Source organism: Dipodomys ordii, unplaced genomic scaffold (genome assembly GCF_000151885.1).
Source record: "Dipodomys ordii isolate 6190 unplaced genomic scaffold, Dord_2.0 Scaffold60, whole genome shotgun sequence".
In the NCBI taxonomy this organism is placed as follows: Eukaryota; Metazoa; Chordata; class Mammalia; order Rodentia; family Heteromyidae; genus Dipodomys; species Dipodomys ordii.
Window position 1 is genome coordinate 3,975,067 of NW_012267276.1, and position 26,014 is coordinate 4,001,080.

The following is a 26,014-nucleotide window of genomic DNA, read 5'->3' on the forward strand; positions in this document are numbered from 1 at the left end:
GCCGCCCCTCCCCGTGCGGGCCCGGGATCCCGGCTGCGTCCGCGGCCCGGCCCCGCACCCAGCCTCCCCGCCCTTCCTCACTCGCCGCAGCCTTCTGAACCCGAGACCCTGGAGTCTAATCTTGGACGGCCCAGCCTGGCGACGGATCCCTCCGGGAGCTCGGGGTCGGGCAGTGTGTGTGTTGGGGGGGGGTGTCACCCTCTTCCCTTCTCAAGATGGCGCCGTGGAAGAGCCCCGGAGGCCGCGATCCCCCGCCTGGCCTTCGTCCTGGGGTCTCCAGTCCAGGCTAGGCTGGGATCGGGAGGGCGGTGGCAGGGCCTGGTTGCAGGCACTCGAAGCTAGATTCTGAGGGGCTCCCCACTAGGGGTGCCGGGGGGGGGGCCCACGGCAGGTGTGAATTTGGGGAGCTCCGCCCACCCCCCCCGATTTGCAAAGACGGGTAATGCAAACGGTTGGGAGGTTTTCGTCCACCCCGGCCGGCTGGAGCCTCCGTCTGGTGTCATCTGTGGGAGGCGGTGGGTGAGTCCTGGCCTTAAAGTGCAGTTCTGGAGCCACCACCAGGCTACCTATTTACTTCATGGGTAGAGACCAAGAAATCCGCTCTGCTATTCCCATCTCGGCAAGCTGGATTACCCCCTCGAGACCTGCTGGCATAACTCACGTACTTAGTGTTTGTCCTGTCCGAGTGGCATCAAAATGCTGAATCAGTCTTGCCTTGCGTGTAATAAGAAAAATAGCACCTTCGTGTACACCTCTGGGAACACTCAGGCTTAACAGAATACATAGATTATTTGAGTTGTAAGCAAAATACAGAAGAGTGCCTGGCACAAGACCCAGAATGCACATTCTGCAAAAGCCTTATTTTGAAGAAAAAAAGTTTAGTGACCGAGTACAAGTGATTGCATTTTTTTTTCTTTTTAAAGTGGTGTTGGATATTAAACCCAGATCCTCCGACATGCAAGTGCACCACTGAGCTGCATCTCCAGCCCTTGGGTGTAGTTTTTACCTTAATAAAATTTGGTTTATTTCCTGTTGGAGATCTCTAGGAGATCTCTAGCTTTGAGCAGGCTGCCAGTGGCTTATACCTGTAAATCCTGGATCATGGTGTTTCAAAGCCAGCACAGGCACTTTGCTTTTTTTTTTTTTGGTTTTTTTGGCCAGTCCTGGGGCTTGAACTCAGGGTCTGGGCACTGCCCCTGAGCTTCTTTTGCTCCAGGCTAGCACTAGAGCCACTGGGCTACTTGCTGGTTCTTCTGTTTATGTGTTACTGAGTAATCAAATCCCGGGCTTCATGCATGCTAGGCAAGTACTCTATCCCCAAGCGACATTTCCAGCCGCACCCCTTCTCCCCCCGCCCCCCAGGAGCTGTGGCCCAAGTCATAGAGTGCTAATCTTCAGCACAAGCTCAGAGGCAGTGCTCGAGCCCTGAGTCAAGCCTTAGGACCTGCACACACACAAAAAAAAGCTTTGGAAGTCAAAACTTAGAAACTTTCTTGGCTTTTCTATGAGAATCTTGTGTGTTCCCTAAAACTCTGACAGGACCATCAAGTTGTCCCTGATAAACTACTTACTGTTCTCTAGATAAACAATTGGCAAGTGTTTATAAATTGATAGTGTGTGTTCCTGAAGGTATGTTGATGCATTATCTACGTGACATTCTATTGATGTGTGAGCATTATCTCATCAATGGACCATTTTAATTGCCAATTGTAGTCACTGCAATGTAGTACACACTGTATTAAAAGATTGTTTCCATGTGTTGTCCCTTAATTCTCAAATTAAATATGCACATTAGATATTATGAAATAAAGACTCAGACATTAAAGAATTTACCCCAACAGAATTAATATAACTGGGATTAGACTTTGGAATTTGGTGTGTTTTTTTTAGGTGAGGTGGGATGGTGGAAGCAGATTAGATTTATCATTTTATCTATAAATATACCAGTATCTATAGGTAAAGATAAGGTCTCTAAACGTAACATAGATGAGTCTTGAGAACTACAAACTCATGGATTTAATAATAAATTCCTTATTCTCAGAGATGTTTCTTATATAAACTTAAATTACATAGCATAGCTAATTCCTATGAGGTGCCTAGCTAGAATATAGGAAGGTTAAGAAAGAATCATACAGATTGTTATATGTTTTGTTACTAAGAATATAAATAATAGTTTGGTTAAAGGTGACAATAAACTGTTAAGATTGATTTGTGAGTAGAGCTGTAATCTTATCACTTGGGAATCAGAAGCAAGATCACCAGCTTGAGCTACACAGTGAGTCTCTGTCTCAGAGATCTCAAAAAAAAGGTGCTGGGAATGTGGTTTAGTGGTAGAGTGCTTGCCTAGCATGCATGAAACCCTAGATTTGATTTCTCAGTACCACTTAAACAGAAAAAGCCAGAAGTGGTAAGCGCTAACCTTGAACACAGGCTCAGGGACAGAGAGCCCTGAGTTCAAGCCTCAGGACCAACAAAACAACAACCACAAACAAAACCAAAACTAAAGGCTAATGGAATAAATATGTTAAGTCCAAAAGCTACAAAAATTTTGCAGTTTAAGTAGTTACTATTAACCCACTAGATAGAGATTGTTAACATTTCCTTATGTGGAGTACTTGAGCACATGAGAAAACAGGAAGTGTTAATTAAATGAAAATCATCATTTAACAGAGGCCTTCAAGTACTAATATCTAGGTTCTTTACTGTTTAAATGCTTTCCATGTATTAGGATTCCTCAAATTAATTTTAACCCAAGAAATGTGGCTCAGAACCTCAACTTCTTTTGGCAGTACTAGGATTTGAACTCAGGACCTTACTGCCAGACAACTGCTTTACCACCTGAGCCACACCTCCAGCTCCAGAATCTAAACTCTTGAGTCACCTTTCAGATTGCCTGTGTTTGAAACCCAGCACCTTCTTACTTCTCTGACCTCAATCAAATTAGCCTTTTTGTTCTTGTCTGAATATTGTTGAGTCGCTATATTACATAGCCACAGAATCAAGTCCTTTAAATTTCCTTTTTTTTTTTTTTCGCCAGTCATGGGGCTTGAACTCAGAATGTGGGCACTGTCCCTGAGCTGCTTTTTTGCTCAAGGTTAATGCTCTACCACTTGAGCCACAGTACCACTTCTGGCTTTTTCTTTTATGTGCTACTAAGGAATCGAACCCAGGGCTTCATGCGTGCTAAGCAAACAATCTACCACTGAGCCACATTCTCAGCCCCCATTTTTTTTCTTTTTAATAAAAAACAAGATCTATCCCCTTAGCCCAACTTAGTCTTGAATTTGAGATGTTCCTGCCTCAGCCACTGCAGGCTATCGCTACCAAGCCCTGTTAGGAAGTTTAGCTTAAAAACACCAAACAAACTGAACATTTATTTAGGCTTTACTCTTTTTTTTTTTTTTGTCAGTCATGGGGCTTGAACTATGGCCTCAGCTCTTCAGCCCCAGGCTAGTGCTCTACCACCTGAGCCCCTCCTGAGCCAGGGCGCCACTTCTGGCTTCTTCTGCTTATGTGTTGCTGAGGAATCGAACCCAAGGCCTCATGCAGGCAAGGCAAGCACTCTACCACTGAACTACCTTCCCAGCCCCCCAGCTTTACTCTCTTACGTTTTTAAATTGATTTCCTTTAAAAGGTAGTGAAATAAAGTAAATGAGGTTAAATGTCCAGTAGAGGTTCTAATTGCCATACAATAAATATGCTGTGGACCAAACTTACTACATAGTGATCAATGCTAGATTTGCTTTGTTTTACTAATTTGTGTGTTTAATTTGTTTCGTTACAGGTCTCTTTATCTCCAGAAAAAGAAAAATTGACACCTTGCATCCTGGAAGTTCATTTAGCACTGTGAAATTAGGAACTTCTTTCAAATTTGGATATGGCTAATCGAGGAGCAACAAGACCCAATGGGCCAAATACTGGAAATAAAATATGCCAGTTCAAACTAGTACTTCTGGGAGAATCTGCTGTTGGCAAATCAAGCCTAGTGCTCCGTTTTGTGAAAGGCCAATTTCATGAATTTCAAGAGAGTACCATTGGGGGTGAGATTACCTTTTTTCTTTGCATCATTTAACTGAAACATATAGTAATAAATACATTGCTGGTGTTGTGTGATTATGAATAACTATACAAGGAGCAAAAAACTTTTAGTAAGCCAGGCGCTGGTGACTCATGCCTATAATCCTAGCTACTCAGGAGGCTGAGATCTGAGGATTGCAGTTCAAAGCCAGCTAGGGCAGGAAAGTCTGTCAGATTCTTATCTCAAATTAATTATAGAAAAAGCTGGAAGTGGTGCTGTGGCTCAAGTAGTAGAGTGCTAGCCTTGAGCTGAAGAGCTGAGGGGCAAGTGACCAGGCCCAGAGTTAAATCCCCACTGCTGACTGCACCCACCCCTCCCCCCCAAAAAAAGTTTTTAGTAGATTTCATTACTTGATTCTTACCTTGGTTTTTGTTAGGATAAAAACTACATGATTAGTGGGGCACCAGTGGCTCACACCTGTAATCCTAGCTACTAAGAAGGCTGAGATCTAAGGATCATGATTCAAAGCCAGCCTGGGAAGGAAAGTCTGTGAGACTCTTATCTCCAATAAACCGCCAGAAAACTGGAAGTGACGCTGTGTGGAGAGCTTGCCTTGAACTGAAGAGCTGAGGGACAATGCCCAGACCCAGAGTTCAAGCCCCACAACCAACAACAACAAAAAAAACTGATTTTTCTGGTTAACCCCAACATGGTTGTACTATAGCTAAAATATAGATAGAAATAAGAATATAGTCAATATTTTAAGTTTTGAAAATGAAAATATTAGCTTTAAACTGAAGAGAGTTAACCTTAATTTTAATTCTATATAACTGGACTGCTTAGGTAAAATTGTACCATTTTGTAAAATTAATGTCACCAGGATATACATGTAAAATTTTTAGAAAGCATAAGTAGGGCTGGGAATGTGGCTTAGTGGTAAAGTGCTTGCCTTAGCATTCAAGAAGCCCTAGGTTTGATTCCTCAACACCACATAAACAGAAAAAAGCTGGAAGTGGCATTGTGGCTCAAGTGGTAGATTGCTATCCTTGAGCAAAAGAACCTCAAGGACAGTGCACAGGCTATGAGTTCAAGCCCTGGAGTGGCAAAAAAGAAAAAAGCATAAGTAATGTGTGTAAAGACACGTAATAGGAAAATGGGCCCTAGATAAAAAGGGTAAAAGGAGGATAAGATAGAGTAAGCCTTGCAAGCAGTAATTGTAGTAGAATATAGATGCGAGAGGAGGACTAAGAGAAGAGACAACTATGTAGTTGTCAAAAGAAGGCTGCAGATTTATGAACTAGATTTTATCAGAGAAAAGTTGCATAGCAGTGGGGGGAAAAGCTTCTTGTAGATCAAAATCTCATATACAAGATGAGATAATGCTTTTTAGCAATGTTTTTTCCGAAGTTTATTTGTATGTGTGTAATTTTTTGCGGCAACATATTTCAGCCCCAAACTTGTAGGAAGTCTTTTGAAATACAACAGATACTCATTATAGTCCATTTTTCAGAAGCAAAGCAATGCAGTTAGTGGATGTTCATAAGCAATTTGAGAATTTTATTTATAATCTTGGACCCTTGTGGTAAAATAAAGTACTGAGCTATTTTATCTAGTTAAGTGATGTTTTCCATTTTAATTGACTCACCAATATAATGATAATTGTCAGCTTTTGCATATTGTGTTGTGGTTCATATTGTTTTACTCTTTTATAGTTGCTGATAATCAGAAATATAATTATCAGGGAGTTTTTGTATCAGGGAGTTTTTGAGTTGAAAACTTGATTTTTTTAAAAAATGTTGCTGCCGGGTGCTAGTGGCTTACACCTGTAATCCTAGCTACTCAGGAGGCTGAGATCTGACAATCACAGTTCAAAGCCAGCCTGGGAAGGAAAGTCCATGAGACTTATCTCCAGTAAACCATCAGAAAAACAGAAGTGGCGCTGTGGCTCAAGTGGTAGAGAGCTTACCTTGAGCTGAAGAACTGAGAGACAGCAACCAGGCCCAGAGTTCAAGCCCCACGACCAACCAAAAAAAGAAATGTTAATGGTAATGTTAGTGGTTGATAGATTTCGCCTTTAATCCTAGCTCCTTAGGCTGTGATCCAAGCTAGCACAGGCAGGAAAGTCTGGATTCTTATCCAATTAACTGCAAAAGGCTGTAAGTAGAGGTGTAACTCAAGTATTACAGTCAAACAAAAGCAAGAGCTCAGAGACAGTGTCCATGCCCTGCATTCAAGCCCTTGTACTGCCACCAAAAAAGCAACAAACAATATATCGTAAACCCTTATTTAAAGTTTCCTTTTTAGGAAGTAGTACTGTGGCTCAAATTGGTAGAGTGCTAGCCTTGAGCAGAAAATTTCAGGAACAATGTCCAGGCCCTGAGTTCAAGCCACATGACCAACAACAACAGTTTCCTCGTTAGTGAGTAATGAAGTGTTATCTCCTAGGAAGGCTTAGTTTCCAGAAGCAGCTTGGCACAGGAATACCTGATCCAATTAATATAAAGAACTGTAAAGAAACCTGCTAGGTTGTATCTTTGCACTTTAAGCCATTTGGCTGCCAGTGGCAACATTTTCCACAGTATACAGACATTCTGGGATAAATACCGTTGGCCAAAAGCTTTTTGACTTGGCTATGTGCTCCCTTTTATCATCCAGGAGCCTGGGAATAGCATTTATTTTTGGTAATCCAGTTGTCTTCTATATATTCCGTGTAATAACAGATTGTCTACATTTCATTAAATAAGTTTTTCTGTAAAATTTCATTACTGTGTAGGAAGTTGCACTGTTTTCTAGTTCTATACAATGACTGTTTAAAAGGAATTTGTGTGCAAATTTCTGTGTTGATTTTTGTTAAATACCTTTTCAGTATGCTGTTTGGTTTCTATAGGAGTTATAATAGCGAGAATTGAAAGCTTTTTCTTTTTCTTTTTTTTTTTTTTGTTGGGCATGGGGCCTAAACTCTGGGCCTTGGCGCTGTCCCTCAGCTCTTCAGTTCAAGGCTAGCACTCCACCACTTGAGATACAGCGCTACTTCCTACTTTTTCTGCTTATGTGGTGCTGAGGAATCTAACCCAGAGCTTCATGCATACAAGGCAAGCACTCTACCACTGAGCCACACTCCTAGCCCGTTTGTCTTTTTTGAGACAGGGTCTAACTATGTACCCATTTGTATCCATTGCTAGACTCAAAACTAGCAATCCTTCTGCTTTAGTTTCCTAAGTGTGGGGATTACCTGCATGTACTACCACAGGTCCAGAGAGAATTAGTTTTTTAATACCCTTGGCTAATAGCTCTTTGCTCTTAGCAACTATAGCCGTTCCTAAGCATTTAAGGATCTCAATATTTGAGCTAAAAGTAATCAATCTCAAAGGTATCTATCTTGTAAGTAGAGTAGTAGGTATTTTTTATTTGAACTGATATGTGATGGAAAGTTATCTAGCAAATGTACCTGGTTAACTGTTTTTGCATTTCACTTTTTTTTTTTTTTGGTCGGTTGTGGGGCTTGAACTTGGTTTGGGCGCTGCCCTCAGCCCTTCAGCTCAAGGTGAGCGCTCTAGCCCTTGAGCCACAGCGCCACTTGTGGTTTTCTAGTGATTTGTTGGAGATAAGTGTCTCAGGGACTTTCCTGCCCTGGCTGGCTTTGAACTGTCATCCTCATATCTCAGCCTCCTGAGTAGCTAGGATTACAGCGTGAGCCACCGGGCGCCTGGCACATTTCACTTTTTTTTATTATTTTATGTCTAATAATATTATTGTCCTAAGCCAGGCACATGGCTCACACCTATAATCCTAGCTACTCTGGAGGCTGAAATCTGAGGATTATGATTCAGAGGCATCTTAGGCAGGAAAGTCTATCAGACTCCAGTTAATCACAGAAAAAACTGGAAGTAGCACTGTGGCTCAAGTGGTAGAGAGCTAGCCTTGTGCAAAAGGAGCTCAGGGATGGTGCCCAAGCCCAGAGTTCAAGCCCCAGGACTGGCAAGAAATCATGCTGCAATGTTGAATGATCAGTGCAAGGACCTTCTGTAGTTTGTGTGGTTCTACTAAAAATGTTAACTTGATTTAAGAATCCTTGTTATCTTCTATACTGTTTACTCCCTGGACCTTGTAGCCCTTTGATTAGGATAGGTTGGTGGCAAGATTTGTAATTTGAGAAGTTCTAGCTTGTTTGTAGTAGTTTAAAGTCTACGTGATAGCCAGCCTATGGTGGCTCATGCCTGTCATCCTAGCTACTGAGGAGGCTGAGATCTGAGGATCATGGTTCAAAACCAGCCCGGGCAGGCAAGACCACGAGACTCTTACCTCCAATTAACTAGAAATCCGGAAGTGGCACTGTGGCTCAAGTGGTAGAGGGCTCCCCTTGAGCTGAAGAGCTCAGGGACAGCGCCTAGGCCCAGAGTTCAAGCCCCAGAGCCAACAACAAATCTACATGATATTTATATTCCTGCTGTTTGCCTAAAATTAGCCTGGAGGTTATTAAAAAAGTATTGGGCATGAAAGGTTGTCTTTCTTAATTATTTCCTTATCTCTAGGCTTAGCTGTTCATCCAAGTCCTTGCTAGATGGTAGGGCTGGCTTTCTTGCACTTAACATCTTGAATATCTAAAAACTTGAAAGATTTCTAGTGAGTTTCTCTTAACACACACACACACACAATTAAGACATTTAACTATTTATACATGAATGGGTCCTAAGGGTCATTTGGAATATACAGAGAAATAGCATATAGACGATTCTTTTTCTTTGTTTTAAGGGACATGTTTGATTCCAGGTTTAATGTAAATTTTAGGTGATAGAACTTTACATGAAAATATTAGCATTTATCGGTGCTGTTGGGGTTTGTTTTTGTCTTTGTGGTACTGAGGTTTGAACTCAGCCTCAGCACTACCACTTGAGCCATGCTCCCAATCTAGATGCTGCGATGCTTGTCGGGGTGTTTCTGTTCCGCAGCACATAAGCATTACCAGGAACTTGAACTTGCCCATGCTAAATCAAAACATTAAAATAGTGCCAGTAATCTAGATTTTTAACACGTCTTCCACATGATTCTGATGCACACTAAAATTTGTTGTCTGTTTTTCAGGCAAGGTCTTATTGAATTCTGGCTGGAATTTATTGTGCAACCCAGACTGGCTTCATAGTTGTGATCTTCCTGCCTCAGCCTCTCCTTAGTGTTGGGGTTATGGGCTGGGCCAACATGCCAATCTTGCACATTGTTAAAGGTACTTTAAGAACAGCAGAGGTCAACTACAAGTATCCAGAGCAGCATGTTTTGTTTCATTTAGTTTTTGTTTTAGAGCAAGGGCTTACTGTGTAAGCTGAAACTTGCTGGCCTCAAATTCACGATCTTCCTGCCTCAGCCTTCCAAAGTGTTGGGATTTTTACTTCTGGCTTAGCATATTTTTTATTGGTGAAAAAAAATGTTTTTCGGATACTATACTTTTTTGTATGTGTTAAAGAACATACATGTTAAGAGGTTAGAAGGAAGCATATTTTCAGTTATATTCTGAAGAAATTAAATTTTCATAAGATTATATGCTGGGCCATTGAGAGATCTGTGTGGCTCTGTTCATTCTACCTTTATTAGCTTTCTGGTTCTCTATGTTGTGATAAGTTTATAGGCATTGACCTTGTAGATACAAGGTCAAGAAAACAGTGGGTTTCAAATAAGTGGGTGGGTTCTGTAAGGTTGGAAAAATTTTGTTTTTGTCTATTAATGGAGAAATTAGGTTTACGAGTTGATGGTGTAGCACACTTGCAGAATACTTAGCATGTGGAAGGCCAAGTGTTTACTTCCAGAACCTCAAAAAGGAAAAAAGATCATTTGTTTTTTAGGGGAAGTGCATGTAGTAGGGCTTGAATTCAGGGCCTGGAAACTGTTCCTTATCTTTTTTTTTTTTTTTTTTTTTGGGTCCGGTCGTGGAGCCTGAACTCTGGGCCTGGGCGCTGTCCCTCAGCTCTTCAGCTCAAGGCTAGTACTCTACCACTTGAGCCACAGCTCCACTTCCGGCTTTTTCTCTTTTTGCTTATGTGGTGCTGAGGAACTGAACCCAGGGCCTCAGGCATGCAAGGCAACCGCTGTACCACACCTTCCCAGCCCACTGTTCCTTATCTTTTTCTCTCAAGTCTGGTGCTCTTCCATTTGAGCCACCTCCACTTCCAGCTTTTTGCTGGTTCATTGGAGACAAGAGTCACAGACTTTCCTGATGGGGCTGGCTTCAAACCTTGCTTGATAAATCTCAGCCTTCTGAGTAACAAGGATTATAGGTCTGAGTCACTTGTGGAGAAAAAAAAAATCTGACCTGAAAACATGAGAAATTTTTGAGAACTGTTGTTTCTTTCCCTTTTTAGGACATATAATAATCTGGTGTTACAGTTACATTATTTTGTTTACAACACAATTTGAGTTAACATATTTAGGCATCATTGAGAAACTTGCCCACAAGAATGTGGAAATAGGGTGTCCAAGAGAGAAAAGTATCTATAGGATTTTGATTTGGGGTGCTTTTTTTGTGTGTGTGTGTGTGCTGGTCCTGGGGCTTGAACTTAGCGCCTGAGTGCTTTGCCTGAGCTTTTCTCAATACTAGCACTCTACCACTTGAGCCACAACTCCACTTCTGGCTTGTTTTTGTTTTTGGCAATTAAAGTTTCATAGACTTTCTTGCCCAGGCTGGCTTTGAACTGTGATTCTCAGATCTCAGCCTCCTGAGTAGCTAGGATTACAAGAGTGGGCTACCCAGGTCCAGCTCTTTAAAACAAATTTTTTTACATGATTAGTCATGTAAGCATGAGCTGTAGGTATGCAATTATTAAATCAAGATGAGAATATTACTGGTCACATTGAACTTTTGAAAATCATCCTAGTGCTTTGCAAATAGTGCAAAATATAATTTACAATTTAATGTATTAAGCATTGCTTCACAGATGTAATAGGTTTTTTAAAAAGGCTAGAACAAACAGTAATTTAGGTGTTCTTGTGTTTGGGTTTTTTTTGGATGTTCTTTTTTTGTTGTTGTTTTTTGTGTTGGTCATGGGGCTTAAAATCAGGGCCTAGATACTGTCAAAAGCTTTTTTGTTCAAAGATAGTACTGTACTACTTGAACCACAGCTTCATATTTGGCTTTTTGGTGGTTAACTGGAGATGAGTCTCATGAATTGGCTTCAAACCGTGATCCTCAGATATCAGCCTCCTGAGTAGCTAAGATTACAGGCATGAGCCATGAGCACCCAGCCAATGCCATCTTTTTGTTTATGTATGTATGTATGTATTTATTTGGTTTGTTCGAAATGGAAGATACGGGGATCAACCAGGACTTTGCATGTGCTAGGCAAGCACTCTATCACATAGATCATCTGCAGTCCTTGAGGAGTTGAATGTGGGGGGGGGGAGGATATTGGTAAGCTTTTGTTTATCAAACACTACTACTTGAATGAATCATGCCCCTGGTCCTTTTGCTTTTGATTTCATTTCAAATAATCTCATGCTGAATATTAGGCTGGCCTCAGACTACCTCTCAAGTAGCTTGAAGTATACCACCATTCCCAGCCCCTTGTCCTCTTTTTATTTTGAGACAAGATCATCTATTAAGCTCGGGCTTGCTTGGAATCTATGTATTCACACTTGTACCTCATTTTCTCAAGTTCTAGGATTAGGTGTATGTGACACCAGGCCTTGGCTCAAGACAGTAGTGTTGTGTCTTTGCATAAAAGTAATGTCTGAGAATATTCAACTATTTTATTATTTATTTATTTGAGTTGTTGCATGAATATAATTCATTTTCTTGCTTTTTTGCATTTGGAAGTAAGTAGTAGAAATGTGGCTTAACAGAGATACAGGCTGATATTAATTAACACAGAATACTTAATTAGCTGATACATTTACAGGTTTTATAGCATATTTATAAGCTTCACTTTACCATAACTAATATTAATACCAACTTCAGGAAAAAGCAAGCTGGAGCAGTAACTTAAGTGGTTTGCCTGAGGTCTTGCAACTGAGTACAGCTTGGATTCAAAACAGGTCTTTATTCAGTGTTAACACTTATTCTGGAGGTTTAATGTGTATGTATGTGTGCATGTGTGTGTTTTCCTTGCAAGAAAATATATCAAATTAGAAAATCTAATTACTGTACACATGACAAGCATCATATTATATACTATTTGGAAGGTATTAGCCTCTTTTGTATATTACTTAAGGAAAATAGTGTGAAATATTAAATTGGGGCCTAAGGGATATTTACCTCAATAGTATAAGGCTTTCCTAGAATGCTTGAGGCCCAGCATTACAGAATGAATGAAGGGCAGCAGACTTAGATGAAAATGTAATGGCACATATCACTAAGTTAATATCCCTTTGTTTGAACTTAGGACTTTGCACTTAGTAGACAAGCATTTTACCTCTTGAGCCACACCCCTAGCCATTTGCCTTTACTGTTTTCTGAATAGGGTCTTACATGTATACCCGGGCCAGCCTGTATGGTGATGTATCTGTTTACACATCCTCCTTAGGATAACAGGCACATATCACTGCATCCAGGTCTTTTTTGTCCTGGTCCTGACATTTGAGTTTATGACCTGGACACTGTCCCTGAACTGCTTTGCTCAAGTCTAGCACTTTACCACTTGTGCCACAGCTCTACTTTCAGCTTTTTTGGTAGCTAATTGAAGACAGTTTCATGGACTTTGCTGCCAGGGTTAGCTTGGAATCTTGATCCTCAGATCCCAGTCTCCTGTGTAGCTAGGATTACAGGTATGCACCAATCTGTGTTCAATTTGAAATGAGGTCTCATGTCTATCTGGGGGGCTAGCATGAAACCATAGTCCTCCTGATCTCAATCTTCATATAGCTAGGATGACAGGCATGTGTGCCACTGCATCCAACCGTTGATTGAGATAGAGGTCACTTTTTTATGCCTGTGCTGGCTTCAAACCTAGTTACTCTGGAGTAGCTAGGATTACAGGTATAAGCCACCCTTAGTACCTGGCTTCAGTGTTTTCATTTTTGTGCTATCTGCCTGCATTGTTTTAGGTAACTGTGATACCTCCCTGTCTGCTAGCTTGAGTTCCTTTCTCCCAAGATAATGTCACCTTGTATATCCTTGAAGGTTATTTTTACTCAAATTTATGCATTCTTCCTTTTTACAAAATTTGAAATACTGTAGTATTTCTGATCAAATTTGAAACCTATCAGACTTACTTTATAACATACTTTATTGTTTTATACTGTTTTAGTTATCTTCCTGAGAAACAAATGAACCGTAAACTTAGACTTAAAACCATTTTGTCATCTTACAGTTTGGGTTTAGTAGGTGGTTTTCATTTGCTATCTGTAGCTGAATCATCATAACATGTCTAGCAGTTGGTATAACTGTTAGGACCTCAATTTGAACTCCTACATGTGGCCTCACTACCTGGCCTGTGTTTTTCATTACATGATAGCTGGGCTGAAGAGTAGTTCGAAAGAACCAGGTAAAAAATGGATGCCTTCTTTTTACTTAGCTCTAGAAATCATTGCATCAATTCTGTTGTATTCACAGACTTGTGAGGAGTTCCAAAGTCATACTGAATGTGGTATGCTAAATGTTAGTGTAACCGTCTTGGAAAATACAGTCTGCGATGAGGGCTATCTATATCAAAAGTTTCATCATTTTTCTTTATGATCATATTATGTTCTACTTTGTTAATGATGAAATTGCTCTGTATTTGCTCATTTTTATTTTAGTAACTTAATGTCATTTTTTATTACATTGTTTTTTAACTAACTATTGCCCTTCCCTTCAGGGCCTTGTGCATGATAGGCAAGCACTCTTACCTTTGAGCTACATCCCTAGCTCTGTTGTTGGACACTTAATCTTCACTTTTTTTTGTCTGCAGTTTTAGGTGATGATCCAGCAGTGAATATCATTTTAGAATTTTCTTCCTGGAGTTATTCCTGTAACACGTAGTTATAGAACCAAAAAGGAGTTGTATCTAATGACACCACTGGGATCTAAAGGAGTCCAGTCTTTTTATGACTTTCTGTTAGCACACTCCAACTCCCATTTTCTTTGGGAGTTGCTTGCCATAGATAATTAGATTTTGACGTTACAGGTTTCATGTAATTGATACCATGGGATTTCTTTTTTTTTTCTCTTCTCCCTGTTCCCCTTTTTTCTTCTATTTTTGTGTATAGGGTCTTGCCTTATAGCCCAGGCTCTTGTAGAACTCATTGTCCTCTCACCTCCCTGAGTGCTGGATTATAGGCATATAGCTATTCCTAGCCCTGTGTCCTAGAGTCCTTCCTCTCTCTTGTTGCCATTAGGCTTCTGTTCCTTTCCAGTGATGTAAAATTCTCTGATACTAGGACTTTTAAATTCACTTTGCAGATAATCTTAACGCTAAGCATGAAAGAATCACTTTCAAAGCCAGGTGCTTTGAAAGGAGGAGGAGATCTGAGGAGGAGAGGAGAGATCTGAGGATCTCAGTTCTAAGCCAGCCCAGGCAGGAAAGCTCGTGAGACTCTTATCCCCAGTAAACCACCAGAAAAGTGGAAGTGGTGCTGTGGCTCAAGTAGTAGAGCACTAGCCTTGAGCTGAAGAGCTCAGGACAGCACCCAGGCCCAGAATTCAAGCCCATGAACCCTCCCTCCCTGCCACCGCCCCCCTCCAAGAATCACTTTCAAGGCCATTAATGCTTATAGTCTGGGAGTTTTTTGTTAAAGTGGGTACCTTATTTTGAACCAAGAAATAGGAAAGAAAGCTCCCCCCCCCAAAAAAAAAACCTGGGTACTGCCTTCGTGTATTTTAGAAGTTGGGTTATTTTGTTTGTTCATTTGTTTTCTATTTTGCTAGTCCTGAGGCTTGAACTCAGGGCCTGGGCACTGTCCCTGGGCTCTTTTGCTCAAGACTAGTTCTCTACCACTTGATCCATAGCACCACTTCTGTCTTTTTCTGTTCATGTGGTACTGAGGAATCAAACCAAGGGCTTTATGTGTGCTAGGCAAGTACTCTACCACTAAGCCACATTCCCAGCCCTAAAAGTTTTATAAAGTACTAGTTAAGTTTGGTATTTTCAATAGATAAACTGTCATTCATAGACATTTTCATACATAGCTGTATCCCTTAAAGCCTAATAAATATCATTTTGCTTTTCTGTGCTATTTGGTTGGAAATCTTTGATACTAGTTAATAAGTTACAATGACCTCTCCTCATTCCTTGCCTTTTTCTTTATAATACATCCTTCCTAATTCAGTTTTAGAGAATAATTTGTTATGTAAGCCTAAACTGGATATATATAGATTGCAGACTTTTTGTAAGCAAAGAGCATTTTTTTTTTCAAGGTTGTATCCTCTTGAGGTAAGCACAGGCTCTTGGCTCAGAAGTTTCCCAGTTCATTCTGGGGTGATGGAATAAAACAATATATGTACATCAGTGTACTCTCAGAAGTACCTCGTGTGGTAAATCTCAGCTAATGAGACTAGCTTACATCCTTGTTAGTTGATTCTCTCCTGATAGATCATAGAGAGGTGATAGATACCTTTTTCATTTTTCATTTCAATAAATGTTATTTTATATTGTGTTCCTCCCCTAAGTGTATCCTGTGATCTCACTGTGTGTGGCTGTTTGAAGGCCAGCTGTCAAGTGAGACACGATGTCACATGCTTGCAGTCTACATAGTTTTGCCCCAAAAAATAGAAAGTAATATCCTTTCCCTTAGACAGTGTCTCTCTTTTTTTTTAATCTCATGAAGACTTAGGTACTATGTGTCAATATTTTCAAGGACTTCAACTTATTTGGCAACTGTTATTTTAGATGTTGCTCGTTGGTTTTTTTAATTGTAGTATTCATAATATGGAACTTAACCATTTTAAACATTTAAAGTATAAGGTTCAATGGTTAAGTGCAGGTTAAGTTGTAACCTGCTAGAACTTTTATCTTCTCCAGTTTTCCATCCATTAAACTATAATTACCTCTTGCTAGTATTCTACTTTCTAGATTGGACTAATAGTATTTAATATTTCTTTTGTGACAAGCTTATTTCATTTTGCATAATGTCCTCCAAGTTCAGAGTTCATCCATGTTCTAACATGTCACATGTTTGTGTGTTTACTTTTGAGACTGTCTTACTGTGAAGCCCCAGCTGGCTTGCAGCTCAGCATGGCCTTCTTCTGCCTTACCCTTATAAGTGCTGGTACAGGCTTGTACAACGATGCCTGGCTCTTTTTTTTTCTTTTTTCTTTTTTTTCATTTTTATGCCGGTCTTGGGGCTTGAACTTCTTAGGGTCCAAGAGCTTCTTTGGCTCTGACACTCTACCACTAGAACCACAGCTCTACTTCTGGCTTTTTTTTGGTTATTAGAAATAAGAGTCTTACGGACTTTTCTGCCTGGGCTGGTTTGGAATGATGATCCTCAGATCTCAGACTCCTGAGTAACTAGGATTAACAGGCATGAGCCATTGGTGTCTGGCCTGGCTCTCGCTCTCTCTCTTTTTTAAGGCTGAATAGTATATTGTGTGGATATACTGAATTTTGTGTGTCCATTCATCCAGTTTTGGATACATGGGCTGCTTCACATTTCAGCTACTGTGAATAAGGTTATTACCACATTTCTTTGGGGTAGACAGTCATAAGTAGAAGTTCCAAATCAGCTGGCAATTAATTTGTGTGTGTGTATGTCTGTGTGTGTGTGTCTGTCTGTCTGTGTGTTTATGTCTATGTCTGTGTCTGTTGGTTCTGGGGCTTGTTGGTACTTAGGGCATTGTTCTTTGGCTCAGCTTCTTTAGCTCTACTGCTTGAGCTATGTCTCCAGTTCCAGTTTCTTGCTGGTTATTTGGAGGTAAGCGTCTCTGATTTTCTGCCTGGATTGGCTTTGGATCATGATCCTCAGGTTTCAAGTCCTTGAGTAGCTAGGATTATAGGTATGAGCCACAGATACTTGGCTTAAAATTTTGTTGTTGAGCTGGGAATGTGGCTTAGTGGTAGAGCGCTTGTCTAGCATGCATGAAGCCCTGATTTTGATTCCTCAGAACTACATAAGCAGAAAACAGTGGAGCTGTGGTTCAATTGGTAGAGCACTAGACTTGTGCAAAAGCAGCTCAGAGACAACGCCCAGGCCCTGAATTCAAGCCCAGAACTGGCACCAAAAAAAAAAAATTTGTTTTGTTTTTTATATGCTGGGGATTTAAATACAGGGCCTTATAATGCAAAGCACTACTGTGAGTTTGCTACATGTCAAAATTCTTTCAGAATTGTTGTGTTAATGTGTTTGCCCCCCTGTGTGTTAGATGTATGACATGTTTGCAGACTCAAGTCTCTAATTTTTTGCTATTGAGCCCAATAGTAGTCTTCTCATAGAGGATTTTTGTTTGATTGTAATAAAGTAATTTTTTTCCTGTCAAGTTTGACACATTGCCACTTGGAAGACTAGGAAATGTAGCTCAGTGGTAGAGTATGAAACTTTGGGTTCTATCACTATAACTGAAAGTAGAGTGGTATTCCTCAGTTTTTCTGTTTTCCCCTTCTGCTTAGTTCATGTAGAATTATTTTAGAGCTATTAACTTGTTTTTTGTTACTCTTTGGTTTGATGCCATCAGTCTGTATCTTTTTCCTTTCCTGTAGTAATGCTGTCTCTTCCTTGCTTATTAAGGTTGTGGGACTTTGGTATTGCGACTTAATAGTTTGAGTTATTCTCAACAAACCCAATGTCTATAATAGTTATTTGTAGTTTTGCTGAGAATAAAATACTACTTGCTTAGCCAGGTGTGGCTCACGCCTCTAATCTAGCCATTCAAGAGGCTGAGATCTGTGGATCAAGGTCTAAGCCAGTCTGGGCAGGAAACTCCATTAGTCTTTTACCTCCAATGAAACACCAAAAAGCCAGAATTGGACCTGTGGCTCAAGTGGTAGAGACCCTTGAACACAAAAACTCAGGGACAGCACCCAGGCCATGAGTTTAAATAGGCCATGAGTTTAAATCCCACGACTGCACGCACGCGCGCGCACGCACTCACTCACTCACTCACTCACACTCTACTTGCTTGCCACCAGGCTTGCTTATAAGGAGCTCCTCATGTAGTTCAAAGAGGGAGTCTATTAGACAGGCCTGCACCTGCATCTCAACGCAGCTTTGTTTTTCTCTACTTGTCGTCGAGTGCACAGTAACTCTCGAAGTGATAAAAGATGTTTCTTTGTGAAATGTGGGCCCGAAAAGAACACCAACTGCTAGTGATGGTGATGGAAGGAAGTGAAGAGAAAATGAAGAGGTCTTAAGAAAGTGATGGTTCTTAGCCAGAAAATAGACGTTTTGGATAAATTAAAGTGGTTTTGCAGATTCAGGTAAGTTTGTGGTTGGTTAATGTTGCACAATACTGATGAAGTAGTTTATATTTGAGTAGCAGAATTTTTTTTGATTTTATGAATGACTAATATGTTTTTTAGAAGTACTAAGAATTTAAAGTTTTTACTAAAATTTAGGGGAGAAATTACAATACAGTAAGGCCTTAGAATATATTATATATAGCACAATCTTATTCAGAGCTGACATGTTCTGGTAATACTTCCATCTTTTTTGTGCTATTGTAATATGTATTTTTATATATTCTAATACAGTTTTGGTGCCATGTTGGTCTTTTTCTTCTTCCTAGAAGAATATGATAGACGGGTGTCCGGTGGTTCACGTCTGTAATCCTAGTTACTTAGGAGGTTGAGTTCTAAAATCTCGGTTCAAAGCCAGCTCAGGCAGCAAAGTCTGTGAGACTCTTATCTTCAATTAGCCATCAAAAGTCCAGAAGTAGAGCTGCTTGCTCAAGTAGTAGAGTTGCTAGCCTTGAGCAAAAAAAGCTCAGGTACTGCACCGAATCCCTGAGTACAAACCTCAGGACCAGAACATCCACACAAATGATGTATTTGTTTGAGATTGTGTTACATCTCTTATTCCAGTGCTTGGAACCAGAAGTATTTTAGATTATGGATTAATTTAAAATACTTGCATACACATAATGAGATACCTTTTTAGAACCTAAATCTAAACCCTGAATTCATTTATATAACATCTTTATGTATTTAGCCTTAAGGTAATTTTTTTTATTTTCAATTTAGTACTGAAATAAGGTATCATCATGTGGTATTGTCTATTTTGATATTGTCTCTATGCTCTTAAAATAAAATTAGATTTTTAGAGCATTTCACATTTCAGAGTTTTAGATTAAAGGTAACTTGAACCAGAATCATTTTGGAGTAACTATTCCATTTATGAGCTCTCTATTTAGGCATTAGGTAAAATAGCTTTTAAATGGTTCCATATGCTGACTTTAGAGATAAGAGTTTTACTATTATGTGACCCGGATTGGTCCACAAGCTCTAGAAACTTCCTAGCAGACATGTTTAAATCCTGTACGAACTAGGATGCTGGTTATAGAGAAGAGCTAGTAGATGTTTTTCTCAAGGAACTCTTCAAGTATAGGAAAAGATGCCTAAATCATTAATGTGAACCATATTTACACAGGGAGCTTTTAGGAGGACCAAGAGGAGATGACAACTAGGGTGGATGGCAGAGAATTTTTAAGTGGAATGAAGTTGACAACAGAAATTTAATGAATTGTTTTTGTGATCTGACTGGGATTCTTTCCCCTTCTAAAATTGTACCTAGTTATTTGTCTATTCTAGCCAATTTAAAGAACGTATTTAACATTTGGATTTAAATGACACTCATGCTTTCAAATAATGCTTGTTTTTAATATTATAAGGGATATATGAAATGATATGGATAGTGGACATTCTTGTTTTGTTCTGAGATTCGTAGAGAATACCCAAGAGCTTTGTTGTTATTCATAATACTACGTTTGGGGTGATATGTGCTAAAACTAAGAAATCTGTGTTTATTAGGATTAAATATTGATTATCCTGCTTTTTTATAATTTGGTAAAGTGATTTTTTATTCTGCTAGTGTAATCTATACTTATGGAAAAAAACATACTAATAAACGGTTTTGTTAATACCTGTATTTTTATGTCTGTGACATGCACATGGCAATACTAGGCCTTAAATTCTGGACCTTGTACTCTCTTCGCACAAGGCTGGAGCTCTGCCTCTTGAGCCACACCTCTGCTTTCTGATGGTTGGTTGGAGATGAACACAATCCTCAGATTTCAACCTGAATAGCAAGGATGTGAACTGCTAACACTCGGCTTATTTGGCATTTTTTGTTCATACATTTATAAAGACGAATGGTCTTTATAACTGGACAGAGAGTCAAGCCGTATATCTTTCTTTCTTGTTTTTTTTGGGGGGGTGGGAATGGGGGTTGGTCATGGGGCTTGAACTCAGGGCCTCAGTGCTGTTCCTGAGCTTTTTTGCCCCAATTTCCTGGTGGTTAATTGGAGATAAGAGTCTGACAGACTTTTTTTTCTTTTCCTTTAAAAAAAAAATTATATTGTGAAGATGCTATACAGATAGAGGGGTAATGAGTACATTTGTTGAACATTGTTACCCCCTATTTTTCTCTTACCGTCCCCCCTTCCCCCAATATTTCTTTTAAGGGCAGAATAACTAATAATTGCTTTCCTGAGACATGAACTGATTTTATAGAAATATAAATTTTGACATAGATATTTTATTACTACTGTAGTTTGTGGTCATACTATATCTAAAAGAGAAAGCAAAGTCTTACTATAAATTTTAATTAGGTTTGTCTAAGTTTGCATCAAACTATACTTGTAAGTTTTGTTTGTGATAAAGTCATCTTTTCTTTCTTTGTTTTTTGGAAAAGGAACAGTTTCAAGGATTTAGTATTAGTCATGGTTGTTGGGTTTGAGGGTTTTTTGTTTTGTTTTGTTTTGAGATATAGTGTGTCATTATGTAGCCCAGGGTAGTCTGAAACTCTTAAATAGTTCAAGATAGCCTGAAACTCAGGTTTCTCTTTCTTCAGCCTCCCAGTTCAGGGTTATAAATGTGTACCACTATAATTTTAGGTGTTTGAAATTTATTTTTTAAGCTAGTGCCTCAGGCTTCTGTCTATAGTCCTAGCTACTCAGGAGGCTGAGATCTGAGGATCATCATTCAAAGCCAACCTACGCAAGAAAGTCATAAGACTCATCTTCAGTTAACCAACCAAAAGCCATAAATAGTGTGTGGCTCAAGTGGTAGAGCACTAGTCTTGAGCACAAAAGCTCAGGGATAGCTCTAAGGCTCTGAGCTCAAGCTCCAGGACTGGCAACAATGAAGAGTGGCAGGCGGGGGGAGAGGGGGGGTATTTTTATTCCACAAGAACTTTTCATTAGTATCATTTAATATAAGTTTCAGAGTCTTAGGAAATAGATATTTCTGCTGATATTATTTAGAAATTGCAAGTTTGAACCTAACTAAGATATATTTAAAATGAGATTCACTGTATGAATTCATAGAATCTAGGTCAAAGACATTTCCAGCTTTAATGTTTGAAAATTCAGATGATTGTACCTCCTTGGTACTAAACCAGTTGACCTAAATAATAACATTTAAAATGTTATATATGTGGTCATATAAGAATAGAATCATCCTCTCTATAACACTATAAACTGATAGAAAGGAATTACGTCCATGGTTTACATTTGGCAAAACTTGATACACTGGTACAGTTTGGACAAAGAGATTATTATTCTTCATGAGTTAGTTTAGGAAAGGATTTGAGTATCACACTTTAGCTGAAAGGAGGAGTGATAGGGCCAAAGAATTGTCCTCAGTACTAGAGTTGATAGGAGAAATTACTAGGCAAGGTGGCTGCAAGCTGCTAAAATTGTGTGAGTCTTTTGCCGGAGGATGTTGCTAGTAACTGAACCCAAGGTCTCACACATGCTGTTGAACTGAACTCAGTCCCTTTGTGTGGCTAGTTTGTTTGTTTGTTTCTCCTTCTCCTCCTCCTCCTCCTCCTCCTCCTCCTTCTCCTCCTTCTCCTTCTCCTTCTCCTTCTCCTCCTTCTTTTTTTGCCGGTTGTGGGGCCTGAACTCTGGGCCTGGCCACTGCCCCTCAGCTCTTCAGCTCAAGGCTAGCGCTCTACTACTTGAGCCACAGCGCCACTTGCAGCCTTTTCTGCTTATGTGGTATTGAGGAATTGAATCCAGGGCCTCATGCATACAAGGCAAGCACTCTACCCACCTTCCCAGCCCATTTTTCTACATTTCATGTCTTTACTCTGTTAATTGAATTTACGCAGATCTTTTAACAAAGGATCATTCTAAAATGATACTTTCGGTACTTTCTTTGTGTTGAACTTAGACTCAAAAGCATAGAAAAAGAAAATTCTTAGGACAAAATATGAGAACAGTAGGAAGAAATACGGAATCTATTGAACAAATTCAAATTATATAAGCTCTATGTTGAAATAATGGTAATTGGCAGTATTATTACATTTTAAAAGATAATGTAACAAATATGAACTGGGTCTCAATCACTAAAATATGCCAGAACAAACAAATGCAACAGAGCTTTGTGTCATCAGTATAGATGTTTTAAGAAATGTACTCATGGTTAGGTTTCTGGTGGGTTTAGTTTCAGGAGATATGCTTCCCCTGGAAATACAGAAACCTGCAAGTGCTCAAATCCTTCCTATAAATTGGCACTGTGTTTACACATAACCTCTGTGTGGCCTCCCATATACTGAAGTCATCTCTAGATCACTTACAATACCTAATTCGATAGAAATGTTACATAATTATATTATAATTGTTAGTGAAAAATGAAAAACTCTATACATGTTCAGTACAGAAACAACTTTCAGCTAAGTATTTTTGTCATATGTTCGGTTGAATCCACGGATACAAAAGGCTGACTGCATTTTTTTTCAGGAATATCAGTATGTGTGAACTTAATAAATTGTAGAGCAATATAGAAATGGGGACTTAGACTGGCTTAATATTATAACAGTCTTAAATTGTACTGCACAGGTCTTGTATGAAGGCATATATCTGGTTTGAAGCACCTGTTTTTGTATTTACTTAAAGCCTGTATTAACTAGGCATGCAGTATATCAAGTTTTCCAGGTATTTTCTGATGTGAAAACATTGAGCATAAATGATAAACTTATTACAGATGTTTTCTGCTTTCAGCTGCTTTTCTAACCCAAACTGTGTGTCTTGATGACACAACAGTAAAGTTTGAAATATGGGATACAGCTGGTCAAGAGAGATACCATAGCCTAGCACCAATGTACTACAGAGGAGCACAAGCAGCCATAGTTGTGTATGATATCACAAATGAGGTAAGTATTACCCTGAGGCTAGTTTGAAGATCCAATTCAGAATTGATCAGAGGCTGGGATGGTGGCTTACTGGTAGAGTGCTTGCCTAGCATACATGAAGCCCTGGGTTCGATTCCTCAGTACCACATAAACAGAAAAAGCCAGAAGTAGCACTGTGGCTCAAGTGGTAGAGTGCCAGCCTTGAGCAAAGGAAGCTCAGGGACAGTGCCCAAGCCCTGAGTTCAAGCCTCAGGACTGGCAAAAAGAAAAAAAAGAATTGATTAGAGATTTTTAAAAATTAATTTTGATAGCCAAAGCTTTGCAAGTAAAATTATAATATGGAAGTATTTCAAATGGTGTAATTTCCTTTTCAGGGTTGCCTTTAGGAAGTATTTATAAAAGCCTCTCTCACACAGATGCTTCATAACCATTTTTTACCCTACGCCAATACCTTTTCCTTTGTTTAAATAGGAGTCTTTTGCAAGAGCGAAAAACTGGGTTAAAGAACTTCAGAGGCAAGCAAGTCCTAACATTGTAATAGCCTTATCAGGAAACAAGGCTGATCTAGCAAACAAAAGAGCTGTAGATTTCCAGGTATGGTATATTTAAGTGTGTGTGTGTGTGTGTGTGTGTGTGTGTAAGAGAGAGAGATTTGTTTAAACTCAAGGCCTAGGCACTGTCTCTTAGCCTTTTTGCTTAAAGCTGGCACTCTACCACTTGAACCATATCTCTCCTTCCAGCTTTTTGGTGAGAGTCTCATAGACTTCTCTGCCCAATCTGGCTTCTAACCATGATCTATGGATCTTTGCCTTCTGAGTACAGGCATAAGCTGTCAGTACCCTGCTCTAGAAGCATATTTTTTTGTAAATGATTTTTAAATCTTTGAAAATAGAAAATACAGATTTTAAAGAAATATAATGTACTCCATGTACTACTAATATTTTTCATGTAGTTAGAGGTATATACTGTTAAGTGGTAGAGTACTTGCCTGGCATGGACCACAAAAAATATATTTATCCTGTTGAAACAATTTTTTTATTTTTTATTTTTTGTTGGTCATGCGGCTTGAACTCTGGGTCTGGACTCTTTAGCTCAAGGCAAGCCCTCTACCACTTGAGCTACAGTGCTACTTCCAGTTTTCTGGTGGTTAATTGGAGATCAGTCTTACAGGCTGGGAAGGTGCTCAGTGGTAGAGTGCTTGCCTTGCATACACGTGGCCCTGGGTTTGATTCCTCAGTACCACATAAGCAGAAAAAGCTGGAAGTGGTGCTATGGCTCAAGTGGTAGAGTGCTAGCCTTGAGCTGAAGAGCTGAGGGACAGAGCCTAGGCCCAGAGTTCAGGCCCTAAGAACGACAAAAAAAAAAAAGTCAGACTTTCTTCTCCTGGCTGGCTTTTAAAACAGAATGTTTAAATACTGTTTTAGTTTTATGGTAATATACTGTGTGAACTGATTTTGCTGACCTAAACAGTTTAAAATTTGGGGGCTGGGAAGGTGGCTCAGTGGTAGAGCACTTGCCTTGCATGCCTAAGGCCCTGGGTTCGATTCCTCAACACCGCATAAGCAAAAAGAAAAAAGCCGGAAGTGGTGCTGTGGCTCAAGTGGTAGAGCGCTAGCCTTGAGCTAAAGAGCTGAGGGATAGCACCCAGACCCAGAGTTCAGGCTCCACGACCGGACCCTAAAATAAATAAATAAATAAAATAAAATGTTATATACCAACAATGCAGAAATAATGATTGTCCTCTACCATTATTCATCTAAATCCATTCACACTGTAGGAAGTATTGTCCCTTTTATTTCTTTTTCTTTTTTGGTCCAGTCGTGGGGCCTGAACTCTGGGCCTGGGCGCAGTCCTTCAGCTCTTCAGCTCAAGGCTAGTGCTCTACCACTCACTTGAGCCACAGCGCCACTTCTGGCATTTTTTCTTTTTGCTTATGTGGTGCTGAGCAATCGAACCCAGGGCCTCAGGCATGCAAGGCAAGCGCTCTACCACTGAGCCACCTTCCCAGCCCCCTTTTATTTCTTTTTCTACTCATTACCAATGTCTGTCAACATTCATAATACACATAATCATAACATACATATATATATGTGTGTGATTTTTGCTCACATCTGGTTATTCTTAAAAAAACATTCAGAAATAAAGTATAAAACATGCAGTTTATTTTGTCACCTGAGATAGGTGATTCAGGATATTCTTTCTTCAAAATAAATGTTTATAGTTCTAAAATTAACCTTATTTTTTTGGTTGGAAACTGGGACTTCAAGTCACTGCCTGACACTTTTGCTAATTGACTGGCATTCTACCAACCATGCCTCCAGCCCCTTAAAAACAAGCCTGCTAATCAGAATTTCTTAAACCACCTCTCAGAAAAGTCTAGTTATAGCTGTATAATATTAGCTATAATATATAGCCATATAATATAGCTATATATATATATATATATATAATTTCATTGGTAGAAGCTGAGTGCTAGTGGTTCACACTTGTAATCCTAGCTACATAGGAGGCTAAGATCTGAGGATCATGGTTCAGATCCAGCCCAGGCAGCAGAAACATATGTAAGACTCTTATCTCCAATTAACCACCAGAAAACCAGAAGTATCACTGTGGCTCAAGTGGTAAGAACACTAGCCTTGAGCTGAAGAGCTCTGGGACTCTGGGCCCAGGCCAGAGTTCAAGCCCCACAACCAATAAAAAATATCAGTGGCAGAATAATTTTGTTTTGAGGATGGTAGATAGAACTTAAAAAGAATCTGTTTCTTTTTTTTATGTGAGGGGGAGGGGGTCTGGTCATAGGCCTGAACT

General features: G+C 39.6%; 1 protein-coding gene across 1 annotated transcript in view; it reads left to right on the forward strand.

The window, feature by feature from the left end:
• Rab5a (RAB5A, member RAS oncogene family) overlaps positions 1–26,014 on the forward strand; it is a 37,619-nt gene that overhangs the window by 1,730 nt on the left and 9,875 nt on the right. The window contains exons 2-4 of the mRNA XM_013022169.1: positions 3,785–4,040; positions 23,076–23,227; positions 23,678–23,800. Coding sequence (XP_012877623.1) covers positions 3,878–4,040; positions 23,076–23,227; positions 23,678–23,800 — 438 coding nt within the window. The 5' untranslated portion in view covers positions 3,785–3,877. The remainder of the gene's footprint in view (positions 1–3,784; positions 4,041–23,075; positions 23,228–23,677; positions 23,801–26,014) is intronic.